The following is a 13,749-nucleotide window of genomic DNA, read 5'->3' as shown; positions in this document are numbered from 1 at the left end:
GAACGGAGTACCCGGAGAAGACCCACGCGGGCACGGGGAGAACATGCAAACTCCACCCAGGAAGGTCCGAGCCTGGACTCGAACCGGAGACCTCAGAACTGGGAAGCGGACGTGCTAACCACTTATTATTATTATTATTATTATTATTATTATTATTATTCAGTGAATCCCAATTTGTCACAGAAAACACTATTTTTAGACCGATTCACGATTGGTGAAAATCTGTGACATACACAGATCATACTGATACATAAAAATGTCTTTTAGTAATTTTAACACTCCCACACGCTTTAAACACATTTAAACTTAAAGCACACTTTTTTAATTAAAGCGGCGACTGTGCAACACGCATTTTCAAATGAACACAAAAACATACGTGCTTACAGAGATATTTTTTTGACAGTGTTCATTAAATTAAAGTGAAATAAATTAAAAAACAAAACAAAAAAAAACATACAGGAATATCTGGACCACGACCAATCAGAGGTGGCTCTCCCCCTTCACTCTCTGATTGGTTGAGGCCATGATACGTATGTCCGTTGCCAAACCAAATTCGGCTTTCACTACAGTGTTGAGGAGTTTTTTTTGTTGTTGTTGTTTTTATCCTAGTTCAGCTTTGGTTGCACTGGTGCAACCTCAGATATTTTTTTTTCAGTTGCACCATTGTGAAATTAGGGACCCTGAGGGCCCAAAATGGGCGGACCCCAGAGCCATGGCAAGTGTCAAAATGGCCGCCCCCTTGAGACTGATACACAGGTGGATTTTCCTGCTTAATTCGATTTCCACAAATGCATTAGTCATCAGAATTCCGTGTTAAGACTAATGGGGCCACATTAAATATGTTATTTTAAAGAATATTTTTGGGTTGACTTCTTCTTTAAAGACCCTGTAAAGTAAATTCATGAATTTGTTTCTATGTACAGTACAGGCCAAAAGTTTGGACACATTTTCTTCATCCAATGTATTTGCTTTATTCTCATGACTGGTTACTTTGTAGATTCTCACTGAAGCCATCAAAACTATGAATGAACAAATGTGGAGTGATGTACTTAACGCCACATGTGTTCGTTAGTTGTCAGTAATGATAAAGTTTCAGCGAACATATACAAACAGAGTATACAGTAAAACAATACTTTGAGTAGACACCTTTTTTTTTTTTTTTTTTTTTCTCAGGAGCTTCTAACCTGCTGTGATGAAGAGGAACGCAAGGTCAAGGACGCCCTGGAGGTGATGCTCAGCATTCCAACGAGAGCCAACAATGCCATGCATCTCTCAATGCTGCAAGGTGACAGAACACGGACAGGAAGCCCACAATTCATTCATTGTTGAGGTGTCATTTGCTTACATTCCCTTTTTCCTCACTCAGATTTGGATGAGGACATTGAGTCACAAGGCGAGCTGATCTACCATGATTCCATCCAAATGTGGAGTCCAAAGCCGCTGAGCCCCAGACGGGTGAAAAAGAGGCACGTCTTCCTCTTCCAGAGGTCCCTTGTGTTCAGCAAGGAGGTCAAGGACTCCAACGTCGTGGGCAAATACATCGACAACTCTTTGTGAGTCCGATTGAACACGCTTTCCATCGATGCAACATTCCTAAGAAAGACCGTCAATCCGTTTTCTCACCAGACCTCCACGTTGGCGTTTGAAGAACATATTGATGGAGACCCCTGCAAGTTTGCAGTTTGGTTGAGAAGCTCGCCGACGTCGGGCGTCATTGTTATTCAGGTTAGATGTTCTAACATACATCGAAGATTTCACCCATTGGGATTTCCTCACATTATACTCACATTAAAGGGGAAGTCAACCCCCCAAAAATTCTTGACAATATGTTCGATATGCAACTTAAAAGTAACTCAAACTTGAGTTACTCTACACAGATGGTAATTTTGTAAAGAAACGTATTACTTTCAAATGCAAGTAACTCGTAATATGGAATATGTTACATTTTGGAAGTAACTTGCCCAACACTGGTCTTAACATTTGACTGTCATCCTAATCAACAGGCATCCAACATGCAGAGCAAGGAGGACTGGATCCAACATCTGAGGACGGTGATCAATTAAGAGCCCTCCATGCACCTGAGATGACCCTGACTGTCGATGGAGTTTTTCTTTCTCTGTTGTACATATAAAGTGGTGGCCAAACTAAACGATGTGTTTGTGTTTCATGTTTAGTTCAGAGCTCTCAAACTGTCTTAAATTGTTGTGACTGTTTGATACAAGTACTATATTTGTCCACCTGGGGTCGCTTTCCTCATATAAACAGTGTTTCTTTTGTTGCAGTGCATTTAAGTTTCTTTGCTCTGAACTGACAAATGAGGCATGTGTGTATTTTGTTCCGCCGTTTTTGTTGCAATATATTCACAGTTTGTTGATTCTGGAGACAGTCGAACGCGACTCTACTTATATGTAATACTATGCACTCTGTCAATTATTTTATTATAAATAATTAATATTCCAATGTGCAAAGTCGGTCAGGATGTCCACAGGCACTTAGTTGGTTATGCATTCTGTTGGGCACATTATGTACATCATGTAAAGCTAAATTATCATTCTCGCTGTATATGAAAATAAGCAAAGGGAACTACAGTACAGTATACACTTTCCGAAGACATTAATTGTCAAATATGATGCTTTGTTTAGCGACAACATCCAGATTCAAATTAACTTTAGCAAGCGATGCTCCTCAATATGTTAGACTGTCAAGGTGTGGGGGTGTTGGTGGCAGGACCCAAATGCAGGGGGCAACAAAAACAGGGCAAGGCAGGGATGCAAGTAAAAAAAGGGATTTAATTAACAAAAAATGTAAACAAGGGACTATGGAAAAAATTAACAAGATCAAAAACAAACACAAGGCATGGCATAGAAAACAGGGACATGAACATGAACAGGCACAATGACTCCACAAGAACTGAACGGAAAACAGGTGACTAAATACACACAGGCTAATTGACAATGACTAGACACAGCTGGGCAAGACACAAGTGGCAAGGGAAGACATTTCCAAAACTGCTTCTTTAAAAAAACATCTACACAGATATCCATTTATGATAGTTTTATGCAGCAACCGATAGTTGAAACATCCTAGCTAACATTTTCTCAAGGATTTGAAAAGTGGTGACAAGTGAAAACTAATTAAGCTTACCTATAGGCGTAACGGTGTGTGGCTTTGAGTCCATCACATACATGCTCTGCATAGAGCATATATGCGTAGCAGAAAGGGCAGATGTCCCTACACTCGTGAGAATTTTCTGAGGCTTGTTGGAGACACTAGGACTCTGTCACAGTTTGAGTGTGTGTGTTTCAATGACCATAATTGTTGGGGGGCTGGTGGATATGAGCGAGGGGGTTGGTTAGACGTCTGCCAGCGTGCTCTCCTTGGGATATTTTCTCAAATACTAAAACCCAAATGCCAGTCCTCTGAACCGAATGACCAGTTGTCTAAACACATTGAATAAATGTAACCCCTCATTTTCCAATGCCATAAAAACATTTCACATGAAGACACAATTCACAAATTGCTCTCATGCGATACAAAATGTTTACCACAAGTCAACAATATTTGAACACAACGGACTCAACTGGCGTTCACACAACAACTCAAAAATTGAATACACTTGTTGCTAATGATGTGACCACACCTATAAACTCAAGTTCAGAGTGTACAGTTTGCTGGAGAGTCCAAACAAGCGCAATGGATAGAGGCAGAGCCAGAGGAAGAGGAATTAGAGGAGGGAGAGGAGCAGGTCGAGCAATGCAAAAGTTACAAAATAGTAACATGGAATGGTAAGGGTATTCGTAAACACGAAAAAAATAATAATAATTTAACCATCTTATTACAGTCTTTCTCAATTGCTAATACACATTTCTTGAAACCTGTACCCATTTTCTCAAAACCTTAAACACAAACACAAAAATTCTAACAATTTTCACAAAAGCCGTGACTTTTCACTTCAAAACCTATTATCCGGTGTTCAAATCCGAACAATATATTCACATCATACACACAGTAAGTCAAAATATATTCACCATGAGAGCATTTGTTAGACACGACATAAAATAATCTAACACAGAGCATCCAGGGTAGGTAGTCAACGGAGGTTTATTTTACATGCATCAACAAACATAGTTTTTGGCAGTAGGCAAATTCTTAACCAAGTTAAAATTATGGTGAATTCAAATGAAATAGAAAGGGTGTATGAAAATAAATTCCTTGGAGTAGTTATTGATGATAAATTATGTTGGAAGCGACATGTAGAAAATGTTAAAAGGAAAATGTCAAAAATCATCGGGATACTCTATAAAACTAAGGATGTCCTGAACATGAACTCATTATATATATTATATAGTTCATTATTATTACCATATTTGACCTATTGTGTGGAAATCTGGGGAACTGCATATAAAACAAACACTAACTCTGTTTTCAAATTGCAAAAAAAGAGCCATAAGGATTATTAATCGTTCAAAATATACAGAATCAACACATCCATTATTTATCAAATTAAATACAATGAAATTTTATGACTTGGTTGAGTTTAAAATAGTACAAATAATGTACAAAGTATATAACAATCTACTCTGCTATATTACTCAGACATTGTTTGAAATTAGACACAGTCCTTATGATATAAGGGGTACAAGTGTGTACAAAAAACCCAAAACAAGAACAAATATTAAGCAAAGGTGTGTTTCTGTAAAATGTGTTAATTTGTGGAATAATCTGGGAATTGACTTGAAAAGATGTGACTCACTTGTTGAGTTAAAAAAAAATGTTTAAATGCAAAGTTAAAAAAAATTACTTTTGTCAAATAAGAGCATGAAAATTGTATATAATGAGTATGAGTATATGATTTATAAATGTATTATGGTATATGTTTAGGAATTTCATGTATATATGTTGCTGGATAATGCACGCATCATTTTATTTTTAAAAATATTAACCTAGTATTGTATCAATAATGAAATAAGTTTAAATGTATAATGTATGAGGGGTAGGACTAAATAAGTTTTTAACTTTTTCCTACTCCCTTTTGAACATGTAAACTATGATGAGTTTGTTTTTTCTTTTCCTCTTTTCTTTTTTAACTTTTGTTTCTCTGCTGTTTGTTTTTATGTTTATATGTTCAATAATTCAATCAATCAATCAATCAAAAAACATGATAGAGTCAAAATGGGCACTTTTAACAAAAAAACATGCATTAGTCTTAGGGCAAAATAATTTAGGAATAGTGTGAAATGTGTTTAAGTTTTATCCAAAAAGAGTGGATGAGTTTTGAGAATTGGGTCTAAGCCTGAACCGTGTGTAAGGTTTGGTCAAAAAAGTGTTTCATTCCAGAAATTAGTCTCGGAAACTGAGAATTTGCTTCATAGAATGGGGGTTTGGTGTTTTAGCAACTGATAAAAACTGTTAAGTTAAAAGCGGACATGACAATACAATAACCTCACATAACAAAATCAGAACAACCCTATCTCAATTGTAAATAATACATTCAAATATTCTCACCAACTTCTAAGAGAAGAGGTGTCTCAACATTAACAAAAATATTTTACTCAGCTGCAATTCATCTGTCATTGATACAGAAGGTAGATTTATTATTATTCATGCAACTCTCAATCATATCACCTTTACCCTAGCTCGTGTTTATGGACCTAACAAGGACAATACTACTTTTTTTTTTTCATAATTTTTTACCCTTGTTAATTGTGACACAACAAAGAGGCTGGCTACTTTAACACCGTTCTCAACTCTGCAATAGATCATTCTATAAAAAAAATAAAAAATACCTACCTAAATAACGCAACTCGAGTTTATTTATACAGCGCCTTCAAAGAGCCTGAGCCGTCACAAAGCACCATCGTAAACTTAATATCAAAAGTAGGTAAATATGCAAATAAAAATTGATCTGAAATGAATAAGAAGTAGATGTGTAAATAAGTATCCATATATTATTAACATAAAATACATCAGACACCTTAAAATGATACAAAGTAAACCAAATAACTTAAAGTCGATCGTGCAGTACAGCTACCACCGACGTTGCAACGTCCCCCCCCCCTAAAACTGCTAACATCTTTGCAGCATGCATGACCACGGCTTATGCACGTCTAAAAATGTACGCATATTTGGAGCGACTGCAGACGAGTGTTTTGTACACCGACACAGACAGCTCGTCTATGTAGTCAAAGACGGCGAAAGTCCTTTGGAATTAGGTGACTATTTGGGGGATTTGACTGACGAGTTGGGAGGAGATAGCATTCAGGAGTTTGTTTCGGCGGGTCCTAAAAGTTACGCCTACCAAATTAGGAACAGCATGAAAACGGTAATGAAGGTAAAAGGTATCACACAGACCCATGACACTTGCAAACGCGTCAATTTTGACAGCATCAAGAATTTAGTCGAAGGGTACATTGACTCATCAGGCACACAAACCAGAACGATTGAAACGCCTCAATACACTATCGTGCGTAACAAAAAGGGTTTTCACCTAAAAAACATGTCATTCATGAAAAAGTTCAGGGTAGTATATGACAAGAGACGTCTTATGCCCCACGGACGCACCCTGCCTTTCGGTTATTAGTGTGTTTTGTGAAATGGAGTTAAATCAAGTTGATTTTGATCCGAGGCTTCAACCCCCCTTTTCTTGTTTAATATCTGGACCAAGCGGGTGTGGAAAAACATATTTTGTAAAAAGTATCTTGGAAAATTGTAACCATGTTATGAAAAGTCTTCCTGACAATGTTGTATGGATCTACACTTCTTTTCAACCTCTGTACGAGGAACTTCAAAAGCTGAATAAAAATATTAACTTTGTGAAAGGTCTCCCTGATTCTTTTGAGGATGAAAGTTTGTTTCCAGCGCGTCAAAGTCATTTGGTTATTCTGGACGACGTCATCTTTCAGGCGTCGGACCACCCTGAGGTGGTAAGAATTTTTACCCAATACAGACATCATAGGAATATGAGCGTCATCATGTTAACGCAAAACATTTTTCACCAAGGTAAATACAGCCGCACAATCAGCCTCAATAGTAATTATATGTCCATCCATCCATCCATTTTCTTGACCGCTTATTCCTCACAAGGGTCGCGGGGGCTGCTGGCGCCTATCTCAGCTGGCTCTGGGCAGTAGGCGGGGGACACCCTGGACTGGTTGCCAACCAATCGCAGGGCACACAGAGACGAACAACCATCCACACTCACACGCACACCTAGGGACAATTCGGAGCGCCCAATTAACCTGCCATGCATGTCTTTGGAATGTGGGAGGAGACCGGAGTACCCGGAGAAGACCCACGCAGGCACGGGGAGAACATGCAAACTCCACCCAGGAAGGTCCGAGCCTGGACTCGAACCGGAGACCTCAGAACTGGGAAGCGGACGTGCTAACCACGAGACTACCGTGCCCAGTAATTATATGGTGTTGTTTAAAAACATGCGTGATAAATTACAAACGAGTGTTTTGGCTAATCAGATATTTCCCTCAAAGAAAAAGTATTTTTTGGAAAGCTTTGAAGACGCTACCAAAGACGCTCACGGGTATTTATTAGTGGATTTAAACCCGACATGTCCAGATCAATATAGACTGAGGACGGGCTTACTAGCTCATCAGTGGCCTACCGTCTACATACCCAAGACTTAATAAGATGTCGAAGCTTTTAAAAAGAAACGCTCCGCTGCTCAAAACTTTGTTTCACGCCAAGCCCAAGAAACGTAAAGACATACTTTTGCGCGGTCCCGCTAGCTTGGTGAAAGCTCTCTGCGAGATTGCTCTAAATCTCTTAAAAGGGCACATACCACTGAATCCTTCGCAGTATAAGAGGCTAAAAAAGCAAAAGAAGGTGATCAGAGAATTGGCCGATAAGAAAAAAAGTCTGAAGAAAAAACGTGCGGTCTTGATTCAAAAGGGTGGTTTTATCTTACCCTTGTTGGGGGCATTCGCCCCTGTCCTCGGAAGTCTTTTAGGCGGTCTAATAAATAAATAAACTTTAACCAACATGAGTTTGAGAACAGCTCAGAAAATGTTTCTTGTCTCACCTCACCAACTGGAACGTTTAAGCAGACCGGAACCAACAATTCGAGAGACGGCGGAGCGTAATTTGGATTTTAAAATGAAGGAGGTCCTAGAAGATAGTTCTCTAGACCAGTATGAGAAAATTAAAAAGTACCAGTCCTTGATGCAACGATATTTAGGGTTGCTCAAACAAGGGGAAAACGAACGACGACCAATCAACCTGACTCTACCTGCAGAGACATCAAACACATCCCCATCAGATGAAGCGACGGGTTTGGAGAATGAAGCCTGGCTCAACATCGTCCAAACAATCCCTCCTCGTTACCGTAAAAACGCCAATTATGTTTTAAGAAAACTGTCTACCGACGAAAGAGGTTGGACTGCTCGCAGCGAATTCATCTTCAGAGGTAAGCCCGTCAGAGGATCCCACATGACTGATTTACTCAAACATCTCATCGGCAAGAATGTTTCATCGCAAGGTCCTAGAGGTTGGAGCGAGTTTCTACACACCCTCTCAGAACTCAATATACCCGAAACAACGGTTTCTAACCCACATGCGCGCGAGGAGTTGAGACGTCTAAAAAACGGCTCATATACATCTAATCCCATTGTTAAGGAATCTTCGAACGGGAAAAAGAAAAGAAAACGGACTGCTTCGACTATAAAGTGGGAGGGGTTTTAAATATGACACTTATTTTATGTAAGGAAAAACACATCACTCTCTGTATTGCCTTTTAAATTGTTTTTATTGAATAAATGATTTGAAAAACATAATCCGTTACAGACAATGACATTTTTTAAATTTCTTGAAAGAACATGATTTTTGTCCTCCGCATGGTGTGCAGGTAAAAAACCGGTGTCGCCGAACAAAAGCAGATACCATAGCATCATTCTTGATTACATCGTCGGTGTAGCAGTCCATCACATCCTGGTAAGACTTTCCACACCCTCTATGGCTCAGGTAGTACACACAATGAGGGCCGCAGGCCGCTGACAGTTCGTGTTGTAACTGGCAATTATGGTAAATTATACGGTTAGAATACTTTTCCAGAAAAGACTTTATACTTTGTGGGTAATATTTAAAATCAGGGGGAAAGCCGAAGGGGTCGAAAAAAGATGCAGAGTCGTCCCTTTCCAAGGTGAGAGCCAACCAATGTTCTCCGGGTTTAGAGCGGGGGTGTGTATTAACTATATAGTATATGGGGGGCGAGGGTTTCAAGGAGGATAACTCGTCCGAAGCGTAAACGCCTCCAAATAAATTTCCTTGTAAACGTGTCATCAAACTCTCCAATTCCCTTCCGTTCATCTCCTCAGTAATAGTCCAATAACACTTCCCTCTTCGAGTTAATTTCTAAAATACAGTCGTAACAAGCGTACACAATAAGTGTGGCGGTATGGGGAAGCGGGGTCCTGAATCTCATCTCCAGTCTGAGTGTACCGCTGGACACAGGGGATAAAGCCTCTGTGTCCTGGCTCGGATTTAGATTAAAGGCAAACAGAGCATAGCCTTGTTGAAAGTCTTCGTGGTCTATACTTAGAGGTAAATCTTTTAAAAACCTCCCCGTCGAGGAAAACAAGTTATGAAACTCGCGCACTGCGTTTCCTGCGTTAAATTGGGGTTGAAACGCCTTAGATGGAATCTGCCGCCCTTCTTGAGTAAGGGCTTGATATTCAATATTGTGGTGGGCAAAGTTAAAAGGATTTAAATTCCTCCGCCCCACAAAAGCGCTGTGATTGACGAGTGCTAAAACCACATACTTTGGCGTATGTCCCAAAAAGAGATTGTCTTGATGGCAGATCCTTGATAACTGGGCTATAGAGTAAGTCTTTACGTTGATCCTCGATAGGGGGTAGAGCGTGTTGTCTTTGTGGAGAGCCGCTGCGTGGCCCTAAGAAATGGCCGGTGCGACCGCTACTTTTTTTTACAAAAAGGGTGGCTCCTAATATCTTCAGAGAGCAATCAGCGTCGGGGGGACTCATTAAACAAAAATCACATCACTGGCTCTTGTTAGCTTTAGCCTTAGATCCACGTTATTTAAGAGGTATCTCTCACAAAAGAAAATATCCGAGTGAATGGGGCCTAGGAGTTGAAATTCCCTGGACCCCTCAATCAATTGGGCTCTGTGAACCAGCCCTTCATTAATATCGTTACCTGTGAGCGATGTTGAATCCATGCACCCTCATGTGTCTTTGAAGAGCATGGCTGTGCTAAATTGGCTTTTGAGAGAATCCTCTGAAAAGTTTAACAATGTTTCAATCATGGCTCTGTAAGGGTGAGTAGCGCTTGATTGTGAGATGAGTCTATCCCCTAATGTAACATCTACTTGGGCAAAGATTGTGTTTAACGGATAGTTAATGATGCCTACGTGGTCGGTGGGGCCCAGATGAGAGCCGTATCTGTGTGTTACTCGCAAACGCAGGTAAAGCATTGTGTCCGAGAGATCCATATATTTAGAACCATCCCCTGGTATGAAGAATTCGATGGGTCCTTGCTCCGTCAAAGCTGATAATGGTGAAATTTCGACGTATTGGCTTTGTTCTATCGAAAGTTGGGTAATTAGGGGTGAGAACAAATCTAATTCTGACAGAGTGCATTCTTGCGACTTGTGATGTAAAAGAGCCATTTTCGTCAGATTGTTTAAGAGAAAATGTCGGCGTTGCTTCTTCGACGCTTCCTTCTTGAGACTGATTTCCTTTTGACTGCACGCCTACGCTTTTTATGCGTAACCAGTCTCTGACCTATCGGTCTCCTCGAAGGTCTTCGAGCCAAAACCATTAACCCGGATCCATCTTGATTCTTTTCTCTTCTCTGTATTCTTTCCATCGCACGTCCTGCTACATCCATGGCAATGTTTTTAGCCGCCGACTGCAGGTGAGGTTTCGCTACTGTAAAACCTTTTTTGACTAAAGGTACGACAAAACGGAAAAGTTTAGAAACAATGGAGCCCAAACCTCGCCCATATTGCACAGGGGCCCCGTGAAAACCTGGAAGCGACCCTCCTGCTTGGGTTTCGTAATAATTAACAAAGTGATACAGGTCAGGGTGTGTCTCCATCACGACCATTGTTTTTACATCGGTTTAAAATGCAGGGTAATAATTATCTTTCCGTATTTAAAATTAACCGGCTGATTCTGATCCGTCTTAATCTGTATTCCTACTTCTTCAATATGTCTCCTACTAATAGGCAGGTAGTAAGCAGGGTTGAAAGTTTTAAAAATAAACTCCCCGTATCTCCCTTCGATCGGAACAGTCCTCAATAACAGAGCATAGGCATCCCTACCGTCTGGTGTTGCACCACGTCTGTATAAACGTATAAATGGTATTGACCCGCCTTTATATCGGCTGGGTACGGGGCAGGTAACCAATTAGGTTTTATAGTAAACCATTGTCCTTCCTTCATACCAAGTATGTAAGCCAACGGTGCATTAAAGCGGATCTTATAACATCCGGTTGACGACATCCAAAGAAATTTCCGCATATTAAGATCGTAATGGAGTAAAATTTGATTGCCTGTTTTATATTTTATAATATACAGAACCGCCTCTCGTAGCTTGTCAAGATCCTCATTTTCCCCGGATGTAATATCTAAGGTGTGGGTTACAAATTCATTTTTATCAGACCCCCTAACTGTCTCGGAGTCTTTGCATCCTTAGCTTTGGAAACCGTCATATCTTTTATATAGAAAGTAGTCTGGTTTTCGGGTATGTTTATCCAACTACGAGGGTATGAAATCTCAGTCAGGGCCAACTACCTTCGAGATCAATGTGTTGGGCCAAATTCACTCTGAACTGTGAGATTGTGTTGTCCGTATACACATCCATACTAGCGTTAGAAGGTAGAGTAACATAGAATCCTCCATCGTGTAAGGGATCCATGTCGGCTTCTGATACAAGTTGTATTTGAAACTCTTTTTTTAAACGTCTACAATCTGAGAAGCGGTGACCCAGCTATCGAATTTCGAGGGCCACCCCTTCCAACGAACGAGGAATTGTCTCTGACCCCTCACCGTGCGCCTTTTAAGGATTTTCTCAATGTGGAATGTATGGTCTTTTGATATGCTCACCTTCTGTAATTCACCTTCGTAAAACGATCCTTCTATGACATCCCCGTCATAATTTTTCAGTTTGTAGACGGGTGGGAAACGAGGAAGGCATTCAGATATGGTGAACAATTCGTCCGTAAAGCTCTGCTCGTATTTTTTTATCAAACACTCCTCTTAATTTAGATATCCTCACCACATCTCCTGTTTTAAAACGCATTTTAAATTTCCCACTTTGCTCTATCGGTATATTACCGTATGGATTCTGGAAAACCTGTTGAGTATTTCCGTCAGTAACTTGATTGGGCCTCATTTTTATACTTTTATGGTAGCTTTCGTTTAAACTACTTACTAAATCTTGTACGACGTCGATATACCTGCGTGTGTTTCTGGCCGTAAAATATCTCCACATTCTAGTTTTTAAAGTTCTATTAAACCTTTCAACAACCTGGGCTTTCAGATCACTGGCAGTAGCAAAATGAACAATGTTGTGTTTTTTCATTAGGTTCTGAAAATGTCTGTTAAAAAATTCTTTACCCGCGTCGGTCTATATTTTTCGAGGCGTCCCACTCTCAGACAAAACAGATTCAAAAGCTTTAACCACCTGCGGAGCCGTCTTATCCTTCAAAATGCGTACGTAGGCTTTTTTTTAAAAAACATCGATGACGGTCAGTAAATATTTAAATCCATCGTTGACGCCAGCCAGGGCCTGCATATTGCAGAGGTCTGCCTGAAATTGATTCAGCGCCCTTGGGACAAAAACCCTGTTTCGTGGGAAATTGATTCTAGCGGGTTTGTGTAAGGTGTAGGCATCTTGCTCGATTAAAAAATCCCTGACTCGATCACGATTTACGTTTTTACCCGTAACATCCTGTACACCTAAGTGTAAACGCTCTACACCACCAAAACTGGCCGGGTGTGAGGCATCGTAGTAAAGCTTCTCCATACACTTCCTCTCAGCCATCATCAGAAAATGAATTTAAATGATATATGCAACGATTATTTATTGAAAAATTCACACAGACATGACTTCTTTTGTTTCTTTGGTTTATTACATGATTTCCATAGTATAATCATACACAATAGTAAAAATGATTACATGCATAATGCTAAAAGGCAACACTAAGAATTAATATACTCAAGGACTCGGGATAAGACATAGGGACTAACTTTTAATTCAACGACGGTTTGAAATTCTTTTAATTCAACAGGTAAGTCTAAAGGGTAGTTATTTTCTAGGCAGTATTTTGCAGAATCAACAAACAGAGTCAAAATTGTTACCAGGTGTCCTACACCCACGTCATCACACCATGCATCCAGAACGACTTTAATTGTATTGGCCAAACCCAAATGACTCTCGTTCACAACACGTCTGACAAAAACAATCCCAAGATACATGAAATAGCGAATGAGACAATGATCTAACTTTTTGCATAATCAACAACATTTTGTCAATTCGTCCGTCTCGGTCAGAAGTATGTAGAATGGTTCTCTCCAGAATGTCCGCCCAATTACACAAACCGTAATATCGAAACAACAATTTTCTGAAGATATTCCCAATCGTGTGTCTCCATTTAGAATTGTAGTACTTGTCCAGCAGAGTCTTGAGGTCGTTCGACAGCGATCCGGGGCCTTCAAGGGCGTCCAGTTGCTCGAGCTTGTCAAGTATCTTCTTCTCTTGCTCGAGATCTAGCAGG

At 40.0% G+C, this 13,749-nt stretch overlaps 1 protein-coding gene across 1 annotated transcript; it reads left to right on the top strand.

The window, feature by feature from the left end:
- Positions 1-655: 655 nt before the first annotated feature.
- LOC144007157 (triple functional domain protein-like) lies at positions 656-2,149 on the top strand. The gene is made up of 5 exons (XM_077506540.1): positions 656-756; positions 1,174-1,285; positions 1,367-1,553; positions 1,627-1,725; positions 2,004-2,149. Exons 1-4 carry the CDS (start codon positions 694-696, stop codon positions 1,688-1,690), a joined length of 426 nt encoding a protein of 141 aa, XP_077362666.1. The 5' UTR covers positions 656-693; the 3' UTR covers positions 1,691-1,725; positions 2,004-2,149.
- The last annotated feature ends 11,600 nt before the right edge of the window (positions 2,150-13,749 follow it).

Source organism: Festucalex cinctus, chromosome 19, assembly GCF_051991245.1.
Source record: "Festucalex cinctus isolate MCC-2025b chromosome 19, RoL_Fcin_1.0, whole genome shotgun sequence".
Classification (NCBI taxonomy): Eukaryota; Metazoa; Chordata; class Actinopteri; order Syngnathiformes; family Syngnathidae; genus Festucalex; species Festucalex cinctus.
The sequence above is the reverse complement of the archived record's forward strand: the minus strand, read 5'-3'. Positions and strand labels throughout refer to the sequence as shown.

What these genes read in the sequence shown, in the direction of transcription:
- LOC144007157 (XM_077506540.1), top strand. Translation starts at nt 694, where the DNA reads ATGGGCGGACCCCAGAGCCATGGCAAGTGTCAAAATGGCCGCCCCCTT. An exon ending in GCATCTCTCAATGCTGCAAG is followed by an intron (nt 1,286 to 1,366) that starts GTGACAGAACAC and finishes TTCCTCACTCAG; the next exon opens with ATTTGGATGAGGACATTGAG. An exon ending in AAATACATCGACAACTCTTT is followed by an intron (nt 1,554 to 1,626) that starts GTGAGTCCGATT and finishes TTTTCTCACCAG; the next exon opens with ACCTCCACGTTGGCGTTTGA.